At 47.4% G+C, this 21434-nt stretch overlaps 1 protein-coding gene and 1 long non-coding RNA gene across 3 annotated transcripts in view; both read left to right on the top strand.

Annotated features, from left to right (window-relative positions):
* Positions 1 to 16602, top strand: part of SMOX (spermine oxidase) — a 49576-nt gene extending 32974 nt beyond the window's left edge. For both annotated transcript variants that reach the window (XM_085059500.1, XM_085059501.1), the window contains exons 4-7: positions 4800 to 4973; positions 7832 to 8531; positions 14660 to 14820; positions 16125 to 16602. In XM_085059500.1, the coding sequence (XP_084915626.1) occupies positions 4800 to 4973; positions 7832 to 8531; positions 14660 to 14820; positions 16125 to 16262 (1173 nt within the window). In that variant the 3' untranslated portion in view covers positions 16263 to 16602. The remainder of the gene's footprint in view (positions 1 to 4799; positions 4974 to 7831; positions 8532 to 14659; positions 14821 to 16124) is intronic.
* Positions 16603 to 18149: 1547 nt separating this feature from the next.
* LOC146438631 (uncharacterized) lies at positions 18150 to 21141 on the top strand. The gene is made up of 2 exons (XR_014851864.1): positions 18150 to 18542; positions 21031 to 21141. It is a non-coding gene; the product is annotated as an uncharacterized LOC146438631 (long non-coding RNA).
* Positions 21142 to 21434: the final 293 nt, after the last annotated feature.

A 21434-nucleotide genomic window follows, 5' to 3' on the forward strand; every position in this document is an offset into this window, starting at 1 on the left:
CATCTGGAAAGTCCTTAGGCTTTTTCCAGGCCCTTGTCCAACCTTTTTTGGCTGGCTCCTTCTATGTCAATACAAGTTTTGCTGCTTTTTTGTTTGCAGTAGCCTGAATTTTTAATAGCTGTAGGGATGCCTCACAGAAGCCTTTATTTGGTTACGAGGAAGCTGAGCAATCAAACTGCTTTGAAGACTGCTCAGCTCTTCATTTCTCCAGCAGAAAGTTCCCTAGGAGAGGCTGTTGCCCTGCACTGAGGTCAGTTAGGATCTATCAAGAGCTTGTGACCGAGGTGACCCAAATTATGCTCGTGGAAGCAGAGCAATGCCTTCAAGGAAGATCTCCAGTCCTGCAGAGCAGCCATGTGGATTCCCAACCATGCATTGCCAAGGGAAGCACCATGAGACTGGGCAGGACTTTCAGGATTGTCCCTCTTAGAGCTTGTGCTGTGTGGGGCTGGCACTGCTCAGAGTCATTGGCACTCCATTTGGTTAATCTCCAAAATGATGAAGGCACCAGCACTGGGAGGTTCCCTAAGGTGTGATGCCCGTGTCATGTATTCATAATCTTCCCACTTTCCATTCCTTCTAGGGAATTCTTGGGCTGGGAGAGGATTTTGGCCTCTTCCTGCTTATACCACATCTGCATGACCCTCAGAAAAGTGACCAGAGTGGGACCTCTGAGGATAATGTGGGCAGGTTCAGTGTGTGTATGTAACTCCTAAGAAAATGTGAACAAGGACAGTTCATCTCCAAGTTGTTCCTCTGTCCCTGCTAAGTCCTCATTTCCCTCTCAGAGCTATTTAAACCCAATTTCCAGGTATTAGTGAAGGGTGGGAGGGAGGTGGTGAGCTGAACAAATTAAATGCAGCTGAAAAATCACACAGCCTGATTTAGGAAAAGTGCTTGTTTTTACTTCAGCTTTTCAGTAAGGATGTGGTCCCTAAAGAGCTGCTTCCCAGGAACCCTCCCTTTAACAATCAGCTAATTAATGGCCTTGTTATCTGTCAGCTTTCTCCTGTGTGCTGCAACAGCTTCTGGGGGAGGGATGCAGCCAAAGAATGACAACGTTTTCCATCCTGCTCTCCCCCACCCCGTGCTGGGCTTCCTGCCATCCCCAATTAAGCTCCAGTGCCTTGCCTTGCAGTTATCATGGAAAGCAGGAGCAAAGGGCCACCAAGAGTCACCGTTCTTTCCCTGCCTCTATTGCACTGACAGATGTCTGGCCTGGGAACAGCACAGCCCTATCTCCATCAGAGCTTTTTACTGGACAGGGATTAAGTCACAGCAGTTTTTAAGCCAAGTGACAAAAAGACAATGCTGGGGATCGTCAGCAGCGCTGACAGGAAGGAGTGTGGATGGGGATGTGCTTTCCTGGCCTCCTTCAGTGCGGAGAAATTTCTTTATTTAGATTTGTTCTTCCTAAGAAACTGCCTTTTCCTGTGGTGGAGGAGCACGTAGGTAGTAAATAAACACGTGGAGGAGGAAGCCTGTAGGTAACAGAGGGGACATCCTTGCTGGAATCCACGTTCTCTGCACAGACCCTGGTTGTGGGATGCCCAAAGCTGGTCAGAAAGAAGGTGGAAATGGAAGTGAAGCTGTTTGAGGATTATGGACATTCAGTTAACTCGTTTTAATTTCTTACCTTAAACCACTTCTGTCTTTCAGACCTAGGGAGTTGGGGTTGTTCAGCGTGGAGAAGAGAAGGCTCCAGGGAGACCTGCCAGCACTTGCCAGTGCCTAAAGGGGCTCCAAGAGAGCTGGAGAGGGACTGGGGACAAGGGCCTGGAGTGACAGGACACAGGGAATGGCTTCCCACTGCCAGAGGGCAGGGAGAGATGGGATATTGGGAAGAAATTCTGCCTGTGAGGGTGGAGAGGCCCTGGCATAGTTTGCCCAGAGAAGCTGTGGCTGCCCCTGGATCCCTGGAAGTGTCCAAGGCCAGGTTGGACAGGGCTTGGAGCAACCTGGGATAGTGGAAGGTGTTCCTGCCCATGGCAGGGGATTGGAACTGGATGGTCTTTCAGGTCCTTTCCAACCCAAACCATTCTGGGATTCTATACCTGCAGGATTGTGTGTAAACCTTCAGAATGAGGGAAGGAAATCTGCTTAGAATGAATGGTTGCTTGAGCTGCTCTCTGTCTTTTTGCTTCTGCTGCTGTTTTTCAGACAAGCTTCCAGGGTCACTTGTTCTGTCCCAAGCCAGGGGAGCTTTAGAGTGGGAAATGCTTAGGTCATCCTGCTGGGCTGTGAATTTGCCAGTGGTAAGAGCTAGGAGTTGATGCAGTCTGTCCTTTGGCTTTGTTCACTGCTTGTATCTGGTGTGTGATAATAGAAAAGCAAAGGTTGTCTGGGCTGTCTGTGGTGAAGCTCTCCTCGCTGCTGGACGTGGAGCTCTGGGTTTGGGTGCAAGGATATTTTGTAGAATCAACTAGAAAATCAGCAGAATCTCTCAGGTCATTCTTGATGCTACCTTTCCCTAGGATCTGTGAGGGAAAGTCCACTTAAACTCTCTCAGGAATCCTGCTGTCATCACATTGTGCTGAAATGATTGAAGGAGGATGGGCTGTTAAATCTTGCAAGTGCCTCTTCCCAGTGACCTCAGTGGTGGTCCTGTAGGAATGGCAATGCTTTCCCCACCTGGGGAAAGAAAGCCTAGATAATTCCAGCTCTAGACAGCACAATTCTGCTCCTGCTTCCTTGGAAATCTAACTTAAATTAGGTCTCCTAGTGAACTTTCTCCGTAGTTTATTATACAGGATGTGTTTTCTGCACGTGTTCATTAAAAAAAACATTTTGAGCATCTTTTTAATTCTTACACTCTGACAACATATCTCTCCATGTAGGACCTGCTATTGTTTCTCCTTTTGCTTCGTGCCTACAACAACTTCGCCTTCTGTTCTTCCTCAGATGGTTCATCACCGCCAAGAGCCATAGAATATCCTGAGGTGGAAGAGACTCAGGGGGATCATTAAATTCATCTCCTGGGCCTGAGCCACCTCAATGCCTGTGTCTGAGGGCATTCCCCAAACACTTCTTGAACTTGAAAAGCAAGGAGATAACAGGAGAAATAAGAAATCCTGATGTGATTAAAGTTCCCTGCTGTCTGATCAGTGGGATGACTCCTACAGGAAACTTTCCTTGATGATTCTAGCACAGAGACCCTGTGCCCTCCTGCTCTTCACCCTGTGGGGCAGTGAAGAATATAATGGTTAACAAAAACATAGCCAGGCTCACTTCTCCTGTGGGCCAAGTGGTGGCTGGGCTTTAGCAGGGCTTTTCTTGTCCTGTGAGTGTGTTATCTGCTTACAGAGCTCAATCAGCTTATGAAAGCTGAGCTGGTTGTGCTGATGCAAGGTCTGTGCAGCCCGGACCTGCTGCAAGTGCTTGGGGCCTCAGAAATCCATGGACCTGAGAGCCATGGAATGTTGGAACTGCCAAAGTTTCCTTTGCTGGAAGCCTTTGTTTCATGTAGGGCGTTGGGCTCCACCTTTCTTGTCTGGAAATCTCCTTGGAATGAATGGCTGTGTCCCAGGCAGTGTCTGCAATTCTCTTCTGTCGTCACCAGTCCCACTCATTTTCCTTGTGATTGCTTCTTCTCTGTTTTTATAGTTTATTGCCCTCCCTTTTTTTTTGTTCTTTCCCGTATTTTCTTCAATTTCTTCCTCATCCCTTACTTGTCAACTCACCTTTCTCTATTCACTCACAGACCTCCTCTCTCACTCCTGCCACTGCCATGTGTTTTTTGTCCTGCATTTCCTCTACTTCTCTCTATTTTCCCTCCTCAAATTCACTTTTTTCCTAAAAACCAAAACAAATAAAGCTCTTGGGGAGAATTGGAGTGGGAAGAACCTAAACCATAGTGGATGAGCCCTATCAGCAGGGAATGGGAAGCTCCAGGAGCTTCTGAAGGCAAGGCTCCCACAATTTCACCAGCTTTGTACATGATATTTACTGTAGACTTCAACTTCTTGACATATCCAAATCATCTGTCTCCAGAAGATGATCATAAGCTGTAATCAAACCATCTTTGACAGGAAAAAGTCCCCAAACAGGGATATCCTTTCTGCTTTGGAGAGTATTGTGCACTCTGTGGCATGATGTGAATGAGAGGGTGACACGTTCTGGATGTCATTAATGGGATGTGCTGCATTTCTGAGAGGCATTTTTTGAAATCTTCCCTGTGTTAAAAGATTCTTCTTGAGGTTTTTTCCCATGGAAATGAAGAGCCATGATGCAGTTGCAGGCTCTTCTGGCAATACTGCAGACAGAAGTAGAGGTCTACTCCAGGCAGCTACAAGGAAGGGGCTGAGGTGGATGGTGTTTCCTTGCTTTTGAGTAACTTGTATGTGGAAAACTGGGGTTAAAAAATACCAGGAATATCTCCTTCAAAGAAGAATTGTTTGTTACAAGGGATTTTTCTTGTGACTCCTGGTGGAGGGCTCTGGAGATGTCCCTGTTTTCCATGGATCTCTGCATGTCCTGTGCTCAACAAGTAAAACCTGTGTGCATACAGAATTCCCTTGCTGTGTTCTTCACTTCCTGTTTTTCATATGACAACAGAAAAATAAAAAGTCTGGAACTGAATTCCCCCACTCTGGTGGATTCCTTGTAAATAATGGAGAGGGTGGAAGGGCTGGTTTCAGGTTAGAGCAACCTGGGATTGCACTTGTTACACAGAGCTGGGAGAAGAGCTGGTGCTTTTTATCAGATGTGAGGAAAGACATGAGCTCTGTCAGGAGGAGAAGGTGATGTGAATACCCTGGGTTGGGATAGGTGAAAGAGCATCCTTCTGTCCTGTCTTGCAGGTCTATAACCTGACTCAGGAGTTCTTCCAACGAGGTAAACCAGTCAATGCTGAGAGCCAGAACAGTGTGGGCGTCTTCACACGAGACGTCGTGCGCAAACGCGTCAAGGCCGACCCGGATGACACGGAGGCCGTCAAGAGGCTGAAACTGGCCATGATCCAGCAGTACCTGAAGGTATGTGTGCTCTTCATTGGGTTTTTCTGTTTTTTGTTTGGTTTAAACTAGGAGCAAACAAATCCTGAACCTCGGGTATCCAGCTGAGCCTTGCCCAGCCCTGGGAAATTGCTTTCTGTGCTCTTTTTGCAGTTTTGTTTATATTGACAGCTTTCCCTCCTGAGGCAGATCCAAAGACAGTGGGCTGCGAGGAATAATGCCTTTACTATTTTTTTTCTTACCTTAAAATCCCAGTTTTCTTAATAGAAGAGGCTTTCCTAGGCCTTGATAAATTTTCTGGTGTGATTTAGTGGGTTTTTTACCACCTGAAGCTACTCTCTTGTAGTTTCTTTTAGTAATGTCTTATCTTGTGACTTACACCTGCACCCCCTGATCCTGCCTGAGTGTTTTTTTACCTCTCAGAGACCAGAAAAAAATGTAATTCTGATACTAGTAATTTCCTGAAGAAATCCCCAGAAAGCATTTTGAAGGTAAAGCAGTAAAACCCAAGATAGACTGTATAAAACCATCTTTCCACATGACTTCCATAGTTCTTTTTATCTCCTTGGTGCCTTGGCTAAATGAGTTCTCTGTGGGATGAGGACTTAATGCTGCAAGCACTCCACGAGTAAAGTGTATCAGTCATTTCTATTTCAATTAGAATGACTTAAAAGCTTCTGAAATGAGGCAGGGGAGGCAAGCAGCACTTTGTCATGTGGGGAACTGTATGGTGTTCACTGTTTAAGGTGGGAAGATAAACCAGAGAGGAATAAAGACCTAAAGAGTCTCACAGGAGATTTATGCTAAAGCTGAGGTTTGAACCCTGGTGTCTTGAGCCTGATATCTCAGCATCTTCACCCAAAACCTTTTATCATAGGGTGTCTCCACAGCTGCCGTGAAAAGCCCAATTATTTATTGTGTTAGCCTAGTAAGAGCACCCATGCAGACAGGGTTAAGTCATTGGATACAGCTCTGGTTTTTCTCGTGGTTTCTTCTGTGGTTGCTCCAGGCTGCTACAGTCAGAGCTGTTTCTGCAAGTCTTGCAAATCCCTTCTCATGCAAATACCTGAAAACAACAAAGCTTCTCATACTTAAGACTATCAGATGACAGAGTGGAGATTAACCTGTCTCGGGTTAGAGTCTTGGTAGTTGCTTGTTTTTTCCCCTGGCATTTTGCCTTCGTGGTTGAAAGAATCAAACAGCCACCAGTGTTTAACTTCATAAGGAGGAGTGTCCTGTTGGAGCATCCACATGGGATGAAGATCCTGCTGCAGCCCCAGGGTGCAGGGTTTGTGTTGTGGGACCCTGGGGGAGCACTGGGAAGTGCTCTCTCAGCCCTTGGTTGGGGTGGAACCCCAGCACTCTGGGAAGATGGGTTTTCACTCAGTCTCCACTGGAGGGACAGGGAAAGCACCTGTTTGTCCCTGCAGTCCCAGGAGCAGCCTGGGAACTGCTGGTTCAACCCTGACTTGTTCACTCGATCCCAGCACAGACATTCCTGCCCTGCACTAAAATGCTCCACAGAGAGAGGGTCTAGGCTTGTCAGGCTTCCAAACACAGTCATTAAGCTGTGGAAGGGCCTGGAAAATAGGACAAAGGGTGAGGCAAAGAATTGTAATATTCCCTAAAATGCTGAGAGAATTACAGTGTGCGAATGATTGTGACTCCGGTGATGTGAAGACTTTAAGATCACTGTGTCCCGTGCATCAGGATTATCATTAGAAGCTTATCACAAGACAGGCCAAACATCCTGCCTTTGTTCCAGGGATTGTTAGGAGCTACAGCTATGCCTAATACTCCTACAAACATTAACCAACAGGTTAATGAATCTGAAGCTTTGGTAATCACATCAAACACACGTGGCTTACATCTTGGCATTTCCCTTTCCCGTCTCCTTCAGTTCCTCCTGTGCTGGGTCCTCTCACCTCTGGCAAGATTGGGAGCTGGCTGATTGCTGCCTGTTTGACAGCATTCTGAAAGCTGCAGACAGAAGGAAGAGCTGCAAAAAGTTTTTCGTGGCTCCTTGTGGGGAACGTTTATTAGCATTAGAATGAGCATCTGATGAACGCAGCTCCAGGTTGTGCTGTAGGAGCACCAGTCAGCTGTCCCTGGCCAGTGCAGGGGGTTTTAAAGGATAGAAAACAGTCAGAAGTGTGACCCAGATTTGTGCAGAAGGAAAGACATCATGGAATTACAGATTCACAGAATGGTTTGGGTTGGAAGGGACCTTAAAGACCATCCAGTTCCATCCCCTGCCATGGGCAGGGACACCTTTCACTAGACCAGGTTAATTAAATCCTGTCCAACCTTGAAAACACTTGCAGGGATCCAGGGGCAGCCACAGCTTCTCTGGGCAACCTGTGCCAGAGCCTCACCGTCCTCACAGTAAAGAATTCCTTCCTAATATTTAATTTAATTTGACCCTCAGATTGAAGCCATAATTCTTTCTTCTGTCACTCCATGGCATTGTCCAAAGTCCCTCTCCAGCTCTTTTGTAGCATCTTTAGGTATTGAAAGGTGTCAGGAGGTCTTTCCAGAGCCTGCTCTTCCCCAGGCTGAATAGCCCTAGCTCTCAGCTTGTCTCCAGAGCAGAGGGGCTCCAGCCTGTGGTCTCTGAACTCTGGATGGTGCAGCTGTTGCTGAATGTTGAAACCCAAACGTTGCCATGACAAAATTCTTTCTTTGGCGGCAAGAAAGTCTTAGGGATTGATATTTGTCAGATCCTATGACCAAGCACTTCTCTACTAGCAAAAATAATGTGATTTCAGAGTGGGATTCAGCACTCTCATCTCATGCAGTCCCCTGTGCCCTTGCAGCTCTGGGCTGTGGCTAAAGGAGTTGCTCTGTGGCAACATTGCTTTTGTGTTGCTTTCCCTTAGGTAGAGAGTTGTGAGAGCAGCTCCCACAGCATGGATGAAGTCTCGCTGAGTGAATTTGGGGAATGGACCGAAATCCCTGGGGCTCACCACGTCATTCCTTGTGGTTTCATTAAAATCGTGGAGATTCTGGCCCGCTCCATTCCCAAGTCTGTCATTCAGCTCCGCAAGCCGGTCAAGTGCATCCACTGGAACCAGTCGGTCAGCAAGGAGATTGAGAGGGTGGCTGACCACAACAGTGACCTCCCCGAGGAGAACAAGGGCTCCAATGTCTTCGTAGAGTGCGAGGACTGTGAGTTCATCCCAGCTGACCACGTCATTGTGACTGTGTCCCTGGGAGTCTTGAAGAAGCGCCACGAGAGCCTCTTCCACCCCCGCCTGCCCGAGGAGAAGGTGATGGCCATTGAGAAACTAGGAATCAATACCACTGACAAGATCTTCCTGGAGTTCGAAGAGCCTTTCTGGAGCTCTGAATGCAACAGCATCCAGTTTGTGTGGGAAGATGAGGCGGAGAGCGAGAGCTTGACTTACCCCGAGGAGCTGTGGTACAAGAAGATCTGCAGCTTTGATGTGCTGTACCCACCGGAGAGGTACGGCCACGTCCTCAGTGGCTGGATCTGTGGAGAAGAGGCTTTGATTATGGAGAAGTGTGATGATGAAACTGTGGCAGAAACCTGCACCGAAATGCTGCGTAAATTTACAGGTCAGCCGTGCTCTGGTGGGAGAGGGAGCGTGGGGCTGGGGAAGGAAATGCTTTAAAGTCATTTTTAGTCCTTTGGCATTTGGTGTCCCTTTGAATGTGCGTGTGCTTCCAGCATAGCTCCTGCTTGGGTGTGCCTGAGAGCTATTTATACAGAGGGGCTGATAAACCAGCTCAGGAAGTGGTGGGCAGAAGTGCTGGAGGATTCCACATCCTCTGCTCTGTTGAATCACAAATAACTCTTCAGCAGCTGAAGCTGTCGGGCTCAGCTGTGGAAAGCAGCACAGCCCCTTCAGAAGTTGAACCTGTTTAGATCAGCTGTGATGTGGTTGAATCACACCTCTGACTTCCATTCAATATCAGCTTTATGGAAATCTCAATGGCCTAAATTTAAAAAAATCCATTGAGCTTGAGAGTTCCTATTTCTGAGTGCATCACTGAAATGTTTCTGGACTTCACAGATTTCATGTTTTCTGATCACACATCACTTTGAGGGCAGCAGTGGGATCAAGGCAGATTTCAGGTGTATTATACTAAGAAAATCCAGATGAAATCACTTAAAGTAGTAATATCTAAATGCTGGGCTTTAGTTTGTCCCAGTTGCTTCTCTAGAGGTCACAGACCTTCCCAAGAAAAGGGATTTTTGTGTTGGCAGAGGTCTTTGACATCCTCTGATGGGAGACACTGTGCAAGTGCAGGTGTAAGGTAGTAACACTGAAAGAAATAGTGATGGATTTATTAATCTTGAAATAAGGGTTTTGAATTTATACAGGATTACAAGGAGTTGTAAGAGCAGTATCCTCCAAGATTAGATGTGGTTTATGCTATTTTAGAGATGGCTCCTGTGATTTATATCTTCCTGCCTAGCTCGTTTTAGCCCAAGTTCAGCACTCAGTTGGTTTCCAGCCTCTTGTCCATGGACCTCCAGCTAATTGGAGAAATTTGCCTTTATAAGTGCAAATATATTCCCAATATATTCCCCTGTCCTTACTGACCATTGGCTACCAAGAACATGGAGATCCAGAGAATCACAGAGTCACAGAATATGCTGAGCTGGAAGGAACCCATCAAGATCATTGAGTCCAGCTCCTGGTCCTGCACAGGATACCCCAGCTATCCCACCCTGTGCCTGAGAGCATTGTTCAAAAGCTTCTTGAGCTCAGGCAGGCTTAGTGCCGTGAGCCTGTTCAGTGCCTCTGGGTGAAGAACCTTTTCCTGAAAGGGCCCTGGAATCTGAGGACTTCCTGCGGGACTGGCTACAGCCAAAAGAAGTTTTAGGTTTTACCACTCTCTCCAGAAACCACGGGGTAGGCTCTGGATTCAAAATCTCTGACTGAGTGCCCAAACCTGCATCCTTGTTTCAGCTGTGCCTCCTGAGCTGTGTGTGTTCATGGGTCTTGGTTGTCCGCATATTCTGTGTCCCATCAGTCCCTCTGTGCCATTTTTTTGCTGACCTTCCCTGACTAGGGAACTATTGCACTACACAGGCTTTAGCAGGAGGCTCTTCTCTCACAAGCCAAGTTGTTGCAGTGCTGAATGTACAAACAACCTTGTTAGTTGCAGCTTTTCTTGCTTAAGACCTCTTAAAAAAAAAATTCCAAACCCCACTTCCATTAATCAGTGGGAATTTGGCTCTTGGGTCTGTTGTAGTTTGGCACATGGGAGTTTGCTCTCCCTCTTCCTTCTTGGGCTTCTTCACAGTGACTGTTTACGTGTGTTGGGTGTTCCTGTCTTCCTCCCAGGATGGAAATGTGTTGGCTCTGGGCCATGGATCCATGCTGCAGTTGCTGTTCCAGCTGATGCTGCACCTGGTCACTGTCCATCAGGCTCTTCCACAGAGCTAATCCCAGGTTCTCTCTCCCTGGAGAATTCCAGACTGGATTTACCAGGACCTTGCCCTGCAATGAGCATTTTGTGCATCAGCTGAGAAGTGGCCTTGCAGCTGCTTAAAACTGAGAGGAAAACCTGCTCTTGGAGCGCCCATTACCCAGCATGACCTGCTCCCCTTTCCAAAACCCCTTGTTTGTAGAAAACCTTTTTGCAGATTTTGCAGGTTTCCCTGGCTGAGGCAGCTGAGTGTAACCTGTTGTCCTTGCTCCCATTTTCCCTAGAGGTTCCCAGAAGGAGCAGTACCTGTGTGCTGATCTGGGCCAGCTGCTGGGCTGGCTGAAATAACAGAAGTGTGCTCAGCTCTCTGTGCACCTCCTGTCTTCTCTGCTGATCTGTTCCAGGGGAGTGTGAGAGGGGATTAGACCATCAGCCTGCTGCCTGTGACGTACCTCCAGTCACTTCTGAGCTTGGCTGCACTCCTCTAGTCCAATTAGCACTGCCCAACCCAGCTTTGAAAGCCTTTCCCAAAACTCAAGTTGACACAAGTCAGCTAACCAAGTTAGGAAATGAGTCCTTCCAGGATTGTGACCTCGGTGGAAAGCCTGGATCTTCCATAAGGCAGCTCAGATCTTCCACACCTCCCTTGGTGCTTTCTGACATCTTCTGACATTTTCTCTTCTGAGTATAGAGGGAGCCTCATATTCAGAAATGAAGTAGATACTTTAAGCCTTTTAATGTTCTCTTTGCCTTTTGTGGCTTTCATGTTCTGGGTATGAAATCTCCCATCCTTTTACTCTTCTGAGAAAGAGTTAATGCATTACCAGGTGGGTTCCCACCTTTCACTGTGCTTTCCCAGTCTGTTGCTCATGGTGGCCTTTCCTTTGGCTTCAGAGTGTGTTATACCAATTTTAAGTTAAATCCATTCTTCTAGGCTCACACTGAGAATCTCGCTGAGAACTGACCTTGAATTTCCCTCACAGGCCAGTGTTGGGGATTATCTGGCTTTGCTGTGAAAAGCTCTGAGGATTGTTCTAACCTAAGAACCATCAGCAATTACTGCTTTTCACAACTGGATGGTGAAAAGCAGTGTCCTCCAAATCTGATTAAATGGAATACCTCAGAGCAATTAGGAGCCTTACTCTGCCTTCTTTGTTGGATAAGCTCCCAGAGTTAGAAACCAGAGGCTGTGAGCTGAAGGGATCACTGGAGCCTGTCAGACTGCAGCTGGAGATGCCCTAAGTTGTCCTCTCCAACCTCCAGCTATTTCCCTGGAGGGGAACAGATCTGTTTTAGGTTCTGCATCACATCTCCCAGCCCCATGTGGGTGTCTGGTGGTTGTAGTTAGTAGTGTTGGGGTGGTACCCAGATCTCTCTTGATGGAATCTTGGATCCGTGCTCTCAGGTAGGCAAATAAATTTGGGTGCCTTAATTTAGACTGATGAGTTGATTTTATGATAATTCAATCAGCCCCATAACTAATAAACCTCTGTAGCCACACCTCTCAGGAGCTGAATGAAAATGGGATTGTGTGAGGCATGTGGAGTTATCTCCCATAGCTTCACAAGTGGAAATCTGTGGCATAAAGATATGTGCCCTCCTGTTTAAGTGAAGGCCAAGATATTTTTTTTAGCCATTTAATCTCTCTTTGGACAGTGGAAACTGAGAAGTTTCCACATCTGTGTTGTTACTTTCATCTGTAGACAAAGGCATATTTACCCTGTTTAAGAGTAGAATGAGAAAGTCCAGTTAAAGTCCATGTTCCCTGAAGGACTGTGGCTCTCATTCTTTGTAGTTTCTGTCTTCAAACAACAGCTCAGAATCAGAGCTTGTGTTACATGTTCCTGTCTGACCTTCAGCCAAAATCTCCCTCTGGGTCTCCTGATTCTCCTCTCAGAAACAGCTGGTTGCATTAAAAGGTGCAGAAATACAGCATGCAAGGGCACAATGGCTGCACAGTGGACACTTGGGTCTTGCTCATGTGGCCTGATGTACTGGAGACCCTGAAAGGAGCCCATGGGAATGGATGTGGATATGGAAACATGCACCAGCTGTGGAACAGGCACCACCAGGCTGCTGCAGAGACTCCTTTTACTGGCAAACCCTTTGTGTGCTGTTTTTGGGCAGTGCAGTGGCATGGGTGGCTGCTGTGGCCCTGCTTGGGGGGTGTTGTCTGACAGCTTCCATGGTGTGTTCTCCTGGGCCCTCCCACAGCCCTCAAAAATAAAACACCATAACTTATTTCCTTGACACATCTGAGAGCTCCCTGTTCTCAGACTCCCTTGGGCTTTCCACTTCCAGGCATTCCTGCTTTGAAGAGTCTTGCAGGAACATATTTTAGAGGCCTTTGTTATGCAAAGCTGTTACTCCTGAAACAACATTGGTTTGTAGGATGTGTTTTGTTTGTGGGATATATTTATTTGCTAGTCTGTGCCATATTTTGATCTGAGGCTTGGTTATAAATTGTTCACAGTGTACTCTGGGCAGGCCATCCCAGAGCCTCTGCTCTGTTCCAGCCCTGGATTTCGTAACTCTGGCTAACAGGATATTCCTAAAAACAGAACCTGAACCAGGACCTGCTCTTGATTTTAAAGAATTGAAGGCACAGCTAAATAATAGTTTAGGACAACTAAATAATGCAGTGCCTAACCAGTATTTACACTTAGATGTCTCCCTCTGTATGGTGGGATGAAGAAATTAGGGGAAGTTGGTTTGTCTCATAGCAGGCTGAACATGTTGAGTTGTCACAGTCAGGGTCTGAAGTGGGTGTAGGGTCTGTGTGAGATGTGAATATCTCAAAACTCTTCTTGTGCTGACAGTCTCTTGGGATCACAGAATCATTTAGGTTGGAAAAGCCCTTTCAGATCATCAATCCCAACCACTCCCCCAGCACTGCCAAGGCCACCACTACCCCATGTCCCAAAGTGCCACATCCACATGGCTTTTAAGTCCCTTAAAACCCTTTTAAATCCCTTAAAAATGACTCCATAACTCCCCTGGGCAGCTGTGCCAGGGCTGGACAGCCCTTTCCATGAAGAATCACAGAATGGTTTGGTTTGGAAGGCACCTTAAAAATCATTTAGTTCCAATCCCTCTGCTGTGGAATACTTTGATGCGACTGAGGACCACTCAACCCAAGTAGCTGAACCTTGCCTGGCTATGTGATGTTGCCTCAAGGGTGGATCTTGGCTCCTGTAGAGGGAATTTCTCTTCATTGCAATTCTCCATGTCCCCCTATTCCTCTCCTGCCAAGCCAGATATGATCATGGGACTCCAACAAAAGCAGTGACACTGAGATGGTCCAAAACCAGCCTAGCAAGAGGATCTCCAAAGTGTGACTCTCCCTGTTTGTACCTGAGGCTCTTGTGCCACCAGCTTGTGGGCTGCAGTCCTGGATCCCCTGTTCTCCTGGGCTCCTTGGGATGAGGACAGTGGTGATGATGACCCTGTCACTGGTGCATTCTTCACCTCTAGGTCCTACATCCTCCTGGCAGTGAAAATCCTTCAGTGATCTAGAAGTCCAACTTCCAGCTTCAAAAGCCTTCTTTCCATGCTCTGTGCATTAAATAAATAGAGTCTCTTGGATTTTAGGTTGATTTTGGGGTGCAGCTGTATGGGTAGCTGTTGGAATGAGTTAATACAGGTTTTGAGAACTTCCTGACAGGTTTTCCTATGCCCCCACATTACAAGGATTTGCCTTCTAACATCCATCTCTCCATATCTCTTTGAAGGGACATCTCTCAAGATTACCTAAACATCCAATTTAGACTGGGCACCCAGTGAAATACCTAAAATTAGGTGAGATCAGTCATATCACCACCATGCTCCCCATGGCAAGTGAGACCAGGAGACACTCTGTTTCCAACCAGACTGTGTCCAGGTTTCCCTGAAGATCCCCAGTCTTTTAGGAACCTAAATGTTTTAATCATCTTTTCCCAGATGAATCACAGAATGGTTTAAGTAGGAAAAGGCCTCAAAGATTAGTGAGTCCAACCTGTGCCTGATCCCCACCTTGTCACCCAACCCAGAGCACTGAGTGCCATGCTGTTTGTTCCTTGGACACCTCAAGGGGTGAGGACTTCACCACCTCCCTGGAAAATGGAAGAGCTGAGACTGAAAGTGACGCTATTTCTGTTATATAAACAGTTAAAATCCAGTAGTGGAAGAGAGATCTGCTCTGGGGGCTCTGCTGGGATGGATGTTCAATAAATCAGACAGAATTCCTGTCGCCCATACCTTGCTCAGGCACTGCCCTCTTTCCTCTTGCACACAGTCTGACGTTTTGCCTTCTGCTTTCCACCCAGGGAACCCAAACATTCCGAAACCTCGCCGGATCCTGCGGTCCTCCTGGGGCAGCAACCCCTACTTCCGTGGATCCTACTCCTACACCCAGGTTGGGTCCAGTGGGGCTGATGTAGAGAAACTGGCAAAACCACTGCCTTACGCCGAGAGCTCCAAAACTCCTGTGAGTATGGCCCAGATGGGGCCTGTGGCACTAAAACCGATGTGGCACTGGCAGCAGGTTTTTGGGGAGGGATGTTGAAAGAGAAAATCCCTGGTTTGGCCTCCAGTAGTGTGTTTTCCCATATTTTTTTTAAATACATGCCTCTCTGGACAAATGATATATGTAGGATTTTACCCCTCGAAGGTTTGGAATGCCAGTGTCTCAGGGATTCCCACGTCTCTCCTTGAATTTTTCAAGAGCTGCACATGTGTGTGACTTTTGGAATTGTGATGTCTGCATTTAATGACCATCAACATTGTTGTCCAGTTCAGAATTCCTTAGGAAATCATGTGTTAATCTGTTTTAAAGATTATTATTACTACGACCCTGCTAATGTGAATGTGTCAGAGTGGCATTTTAGGAAATCTTCTTGTGCTGGCTGTGCAGGCTGAGGGAGGCCCAGTCCTTGGCAGGGGACGATGAATTTTCTCCCCAGACACTGCCTTTGCTTTCTGAGTTTAGCAAGGAAAGCTGGAGCACACATGGAGATGGTTACACAGCTGAGGAACACATTTAGCCAAATTCACCCCATCATTCAGGATTATGGGTCCAAATCCAAAGGCTGATGAAAATGCAGCCTCCAAGCAGCTGCCCAGTCCATTTCCTCCACCAGAGTGTGGCCCCAGCAGAAATAATTTTATTCAGTGCAGAAATCTATTAAAAAAAAGCTCAGCAGGAGCTTTAGGAATATTTCTGTGTAGTTCCCAGGGAAATCCTCCCAGAAATTCCTGCCTCAAATCTGAGTTGGAGTTTCAGCAAGCACCTAACTGTCGGTGTAAGAGACACAATGCTGTCTCTCACCCTCTGGATTTTGAGCCATGACTGTTTTTCCTTCTGAAGATGCAGTCCAGAATGAAAATCCCCTTAAATGCCTAAAAGGCTGAAGTATAATTTAGGGGAGCAAAGGGAGGAGAGATGGTACAGATCAGGTGCTCTGTGCCTCGTGCAGGGTTGTTTAAGGTTTTTGGAGCTGCTACCTGTCCTTGTGGTGCACCACGGGAGGGTTTTGAGAACCAGCACTCCAAAACAGATGGATGCCCCATCCCTGGAAGAGTTCCAGGCCAGGTTGGACAGGGCTTGGAGTAACCTGGGATACAGGAAGGTGTCCTTGTCCATGGCAGAGGGTGGAACTGGATGATCTTTAAGGTCCTTTCCAACCCAAACCATTGTGTGTGGGAGGGCACAGAAAGTTTGTCTCCTTTTAGCCTCCCACCTGCATGCCAGTAAGTTCTGCTGATCTGTGCCCCTTTTGCTGTGCCCTGCAGCCCATGCAGGTGATGTTTTCCGGGGAGGCCACTCACAGGAAGTACTACTCCACGACCCATGGTGCTGTGCTGTCTGGGCAGAGGGAGGCTGCTCGGCTCATCGAGATGTACCAGGACCTGCTGCAGTGCCAGACCTGAGGGAGCCCTGCCTGACCACCACCACCTCCCAAATCCTCCTGCAGGTGTGTGGAGGGCTTCTGTTTTATTTCAGTTCACAGTAGAACAGCCTTCTATCTTTTCTATTAAAAAAAAATAAAATAAAAAACCCTAATTGTTAAAAATGTTAGTCATCAATAGCTTCATTTCCATGTGCTGTATTGTTAACAGGGAAGGGTGCTCCTTTGGTCTGGTAAACTGTTTCTCTGTCATTTTAATTCTAATTTCACTTTTGGTGCCTATCATGTTCGTTTGTTTTTTTCTTTTTTCTTTCTGTATTGTAAGTGCCTTCTATACTAAAATAAATGTTGTAATAAAAATACTGGGTGCTATTGTACTTCCTGGACACTTCACTTGGTAACTTTCAACCATTTTATGCAACATTACAAAAATTAGGTTTTTTTTTCTTCCTACGAAATTTGGAGTAGGAGGAAAATAGGTTGAAAACAGGTTAGAAACACATTACACAAATGGTGTTTGTATGGAAGAATCTCTCAGAACTGGGGATTTCCTCTTCCAGCAATACAATCCTGACCAAAGAGCTCTGGTTAGGGCAGAGCTGACAGCACCATGGTCAAGGCTGCCAGAGCTCCAGGGGTGTTTGGACAATGCCCTCAGGCACAGGGTGAGATTCTTGGGGCGTCTTGTGCAGGACCAGGAGTGGGATTTGATGATTCTTGTGGGTCCTTCCCAGTCCAGGATATTTTAGTTGTGTGTCCTCCAGTGTAAGAGGAGCACTTGCCCCCATCCAAGCAGCCCCTGGATTGTGCAGATATGTGTCAGTAAATCCAGATGTTAGTGACTCCCAAGGTTTTATCTGGATCTTGTGAAAGTTGTCATCTGGAATGAGAATAAAACTTTTTATTTTTTTTTGACTTAGATAAATCATGTCCTTCTTTAAAGTCAAGTCAACACAATGTAACCATCAGCATAGTTTAAAGATGTCCAAACAGTTTCCAAAAATAAAAGTTTTCAGGGTGAGGACGAAGGGTGTTTAGCCACTGCCTTATCTCCCTGCATTCCATTTCTCCATCTGGCTGGCTGCTGGCCAGGGCTTCATGTGAGGAGTGAGGGATGTGTCTGCTTTGGCATCTGCTGCCCCATGTGAAGTCCCTGTTCCCTCTTTGTGCGTGTGGGGTGGGATTTGTGTTGATAAATGAGTTACAGAGAGGAGGAAAAGGGACAGAGAGAGGGAAAAATCCCCTTCCAGAGGGTGAGTCAGTGTGTCCCAAGATAAATGTCTGCAGAGGAGGCACCAACTTTGTCTGGTTCTCTCCAAGCTCAGCTGAGCTGTGCTGATTCCCTGCTGCAGTGTGGAGGTGGGATGCCTTCCTGGCTGCTGGAGAGCTGGAAAGGATGGTGGTATGTTGAATTTATTGCTGTTTTTCTCCCGTTTTATCTCTTTTCATGCTGTTACTGAGTTGAGAGGGAGTTGGGCTGCGGGAGGAGAGCGCAGTGCACTCGACTGAAGAGAGATAAAGGGAAAAAATCTGTCCAGCTTCAATCACTCAGAGCTCAACCTCAAGGAGCCAGAGCTGATTTCCCAGCAGTCAGATCTGTTCCAAAGTGGAATCAAAGGAGAAAACCAAATCCTTTGGGCATAGGAGGCTACAACCCAGGAAAAAACAAGGAGTTGCTTTGGCTGTTCAGTGCAGAAATTTAGGAAGAATTTCTCACTGAAAGGGTGGCCAGGCATTGAAAGGAGCTGCCCAGGGAGGTGATGGGAGGTGTCCAAGGAACAACTGGATGTGTCTCTGATCTGGGTGACAAGATGGGTCAAAGGTTGGACTTGATGTCCTTGGAGGAGGTCTTTTCCGACCTAAATGATTCTGTGATTCCTGTGGCTTCTTTATCAGGGGACATCCAAGAAAAGCTGCTGTGCTGGTGGTCAGGGTTTCAGAAATCCCATTTCTGCTCTGTGCAGACAGAATGGTGATGGTGTCTGGCTTTGCTAAGCAAAAATCCGTGTCAGGTCAGTCCCCTTTGCTCCTCTGCTTCCATCACTCACCAGCAATCCAGCCTTTAAAAAACATGCTCATGTTCCAGAGACACTAAATTTAGCAACTGTTTACTAAGAGGTATTTAAAATTAGCAGCAAAGGCCACCCTGAGCATGTGACAAGGAGAGGTGGTGTCACCACGGGGCTCTGTGATCCCCACCCTGCTCTCCCTTCTCCAAGATCTGGGGCATCTTCATTCTAGTTGTGCCCACCAGGAGCTCAGTGATGAAGGCTGGTGGAAAGCAGATGTGGGTGCTGGAAAGGTAAGAGGCATCTCATTAGTCAGAATTAATTAAGGATCGCTCCTCCTAGCTGGCTGTGTGGGGAGGGCAGCAGATGGAAACAGCAGCGTGCTGGCAGAGGTGGGGCTCCCCTAGGTGATGGTGCCATGGGGGAATGGACATGTCTGTCCCTGGCTGCCACTTTTCTGGGAGATCGAGGAAAAGCCCTTCACAAAATTTTATTAGGAAAGTTTTCTTCATGGAAAGGGTTGCCCAGCCCTAGCACAGCTGCCCAGGGCAGTGGTGGAGTCCACATCCCTGGAGGAACTTAAAAGCCATGTGGATGTGGCACTTGGGGACATGGTCAGTGGTGGCCTTGGCAGTGCTGGGGGAATGGTTGGACTCAATGCTCTCAGAATTTCCCAACCTAAACAATTCTGTTCCTTGAACTCAGTAACAAGAAATGCTTTAAAAAGGAGAGGTGGTTTAAAAAGCTGAACTGGGTGCTCAGAGCTCCTCTTGCACCAAGAAAGTGAAATTACAGGGCAGGTCCTGGATTCTGCCTTAACCCCTCCTTGCCCAAATTCTGGTGAGCAGAGAACCCCATCAGTGTCTGTGTGGTCAATCACAGAATCATGGAATTAAGGTTGGAAAAGAGCTCTAAGCTCATCCAGTCCAACCAGCTAAGGCTGAGTTGGTGGCATGAAGTGGCCTGGAGCTGTTCATGCACAGAGGGACCATCCAAACTCTGCACCAGCACACTTCAGGCCTCCAGCAGGATTTTCTGGCACAGGGCTTCGCATGTTTGCAGAGCTCAGCCCTTTCCCTCTTCCCTGACAGGAGCAGCCCAGGATCCATGCTGGGCTCTGACCTGTGCAAGTGGGCACCAGCCAGGCTGTTCCAGGGGATGCTGATTAAAAAACAGTGTAAAGGATGGAGCTAAATGCCCAGGGAATTCCCTCGGTGCTGATTTATTTGCAGTAGCAAGCAGACTCAAAGCAGAAAAAGTAATGGGACCCACTGGGAGATTCTGAGACAAACTCAGTGAAACAGGAGTGCCACACGAGTGGGTGCTGAGATTGCAGGTAGTTAAAGTGATGGAAAACGTGGGTTCTGGCTCTGCACTTGGCGGGTTTGGGTATTTTCTCCTCCTGGGGTGAGACCACTGTCTTTCTCCTGGCACAGGGCTTGGAGCACCTTCTGCAAACTGAGCACACCATGGCAAAGGTGATTTTGTGCTGCCATCTGGTGGCATTAAAATAGTCTTTAAAAATAGTAAGAATTGGACATTTTAGGAAATCCCTGACGGGTAGCAAACACACACGGGTGAGTGAGTGAAGGAAGAGCAGTGGGAGCCCAGAGGGATGAGCACAGATATAATCCTTTATCAGTGGGTTCTGTTTCCATTCCTGGAATGCCCTGGGGTGCCTGAGGTATCCCTGGAGGGCTGGCAGGAGCTGTGGGAAGTGGATGGAAGAAGCTGGATGATCTCCCAGCTATCAGAGCTCACGTGTGTGAGGTTTTGGCCATGCTCTCTCCTCGGGAGACCCAGTGCTGGGTGCCTCGGGAATGTGGCTGGCTCAGGATCCTCCCTTCCCCCAGGGAATTCAGGTGTCCCTTTGGAGAAATGACTGATTAACCAGGTCCTGTGTGAGGATGCAGCTGTGATGAGGGAGATGTGGAGGATTTCCATGAGTTTAAGGGATGTAGAATCATGGAATATTTTGGGTTGAGAGGGACCTTAAGGCTCATCTCATTCCACCCCTGCTATGGGCAGAGACACTGGACAAACCACAAGGGATGAGAAACTGGTGTGAAACTTCTCCAAAAAAAGGACTCTGATACCAGCTACAACTTGATTCAATGCAAAAAACCCCTCCAAAATCCTTTTGGGAAGCAAAACCCTTTTGTGAAGCACAGGGAGAGATTTCCCAACCCCAGTTATCCTGGTGGATTCACAGCAGGTATTTAAGATGAGCGACATGAGTGGGAGAACAGTAAAAAAAAAAAAAAGGAATTATGCTTGGAGGAGGAGAAATAGTGTCTGTTTTCTCATGGACAGTGTGGCCCTGGTCAGGGTGGCTGCCTGAGGGTCATTTGTCAGGCACTTGGCAACTGAGCACTGCCAAGTGGAAAGGCAACAGCACAGGCAGGGATTCAGAGGCTGGAAAAGTTGATTTATAATGAGAGAGAGTTTAAAAAAAAAAAAAAAAAATTGGAGCTAAATATGTCATGTTTGGCTGGGCAGGGGATGAGGGCTGGGCTGGTGGATGCCAGGAGCTGGGAGGAGTTTTGGGATGCTCAGGGGAGGATTTTTGGCTGTCATGAGTGACGTGGATGGGTACGGATGATGGCTGAACAAGGAAAGAGGACCATGAGATGGGAATGTGGAAATGCAGCTGGGCTGTGCTCAGACTCACCAGCTGGGGGCTGTAAATCTCCAGGAAACTCCAGCACAGGGACAGCGAAGAAACCTCTCCTTCCCAGCTCTGCCTCGTTTCATTTGCAGCACGAATGTCTCTGCTTACAGGTAACTCCCTTCAAAGCCCAAATGGATGATTTCTTCCTGACCTGGGGATTTTCAGATCATCCTGGTGACACCTGGATGTGTTTGTGCTCATAAATATGGGCAGCAATCTTGGCTCATTCCTGGTCACACTCCTGTTCCTGGGTGAATGGGTTGAATTTTTGTGATGACAACTCTTGTGCTCCTGCGTGGTGGGAGGAAAACATTCCTGCAAAAGCCAGGAATCATGGAATATCCTCAGTGAGAAAGGGCCCACAAGGATCATTGATGCTTTGCACAGACAGCCCAGCAATCCCACCCAGTCCCTGAGAGCATTGTCCAAGCACTCCTGGAGCTCTGGCAGCCTTGGGGCTGTGATCATTTCCTGGGAAGCCTGGGCAGTGTCCCACCACCCTCTGGGGGGAGAA

This window comes from Lichenostomus cassidix, chromosome 4, assembly GCF_008360975.1.
Source record: "Lichenostomus cassidix isolate B80296 chromosome 4, HeHo_3.0, whole genome shotgun sequence".
In the NCBI taxonomy this organism is placed as follows: Eukaryota; Metazoa; Chordata; class Aves; order Passeriformes; family Meliphagidae; genus Lichenostomus; species Lichenostomus cassidix.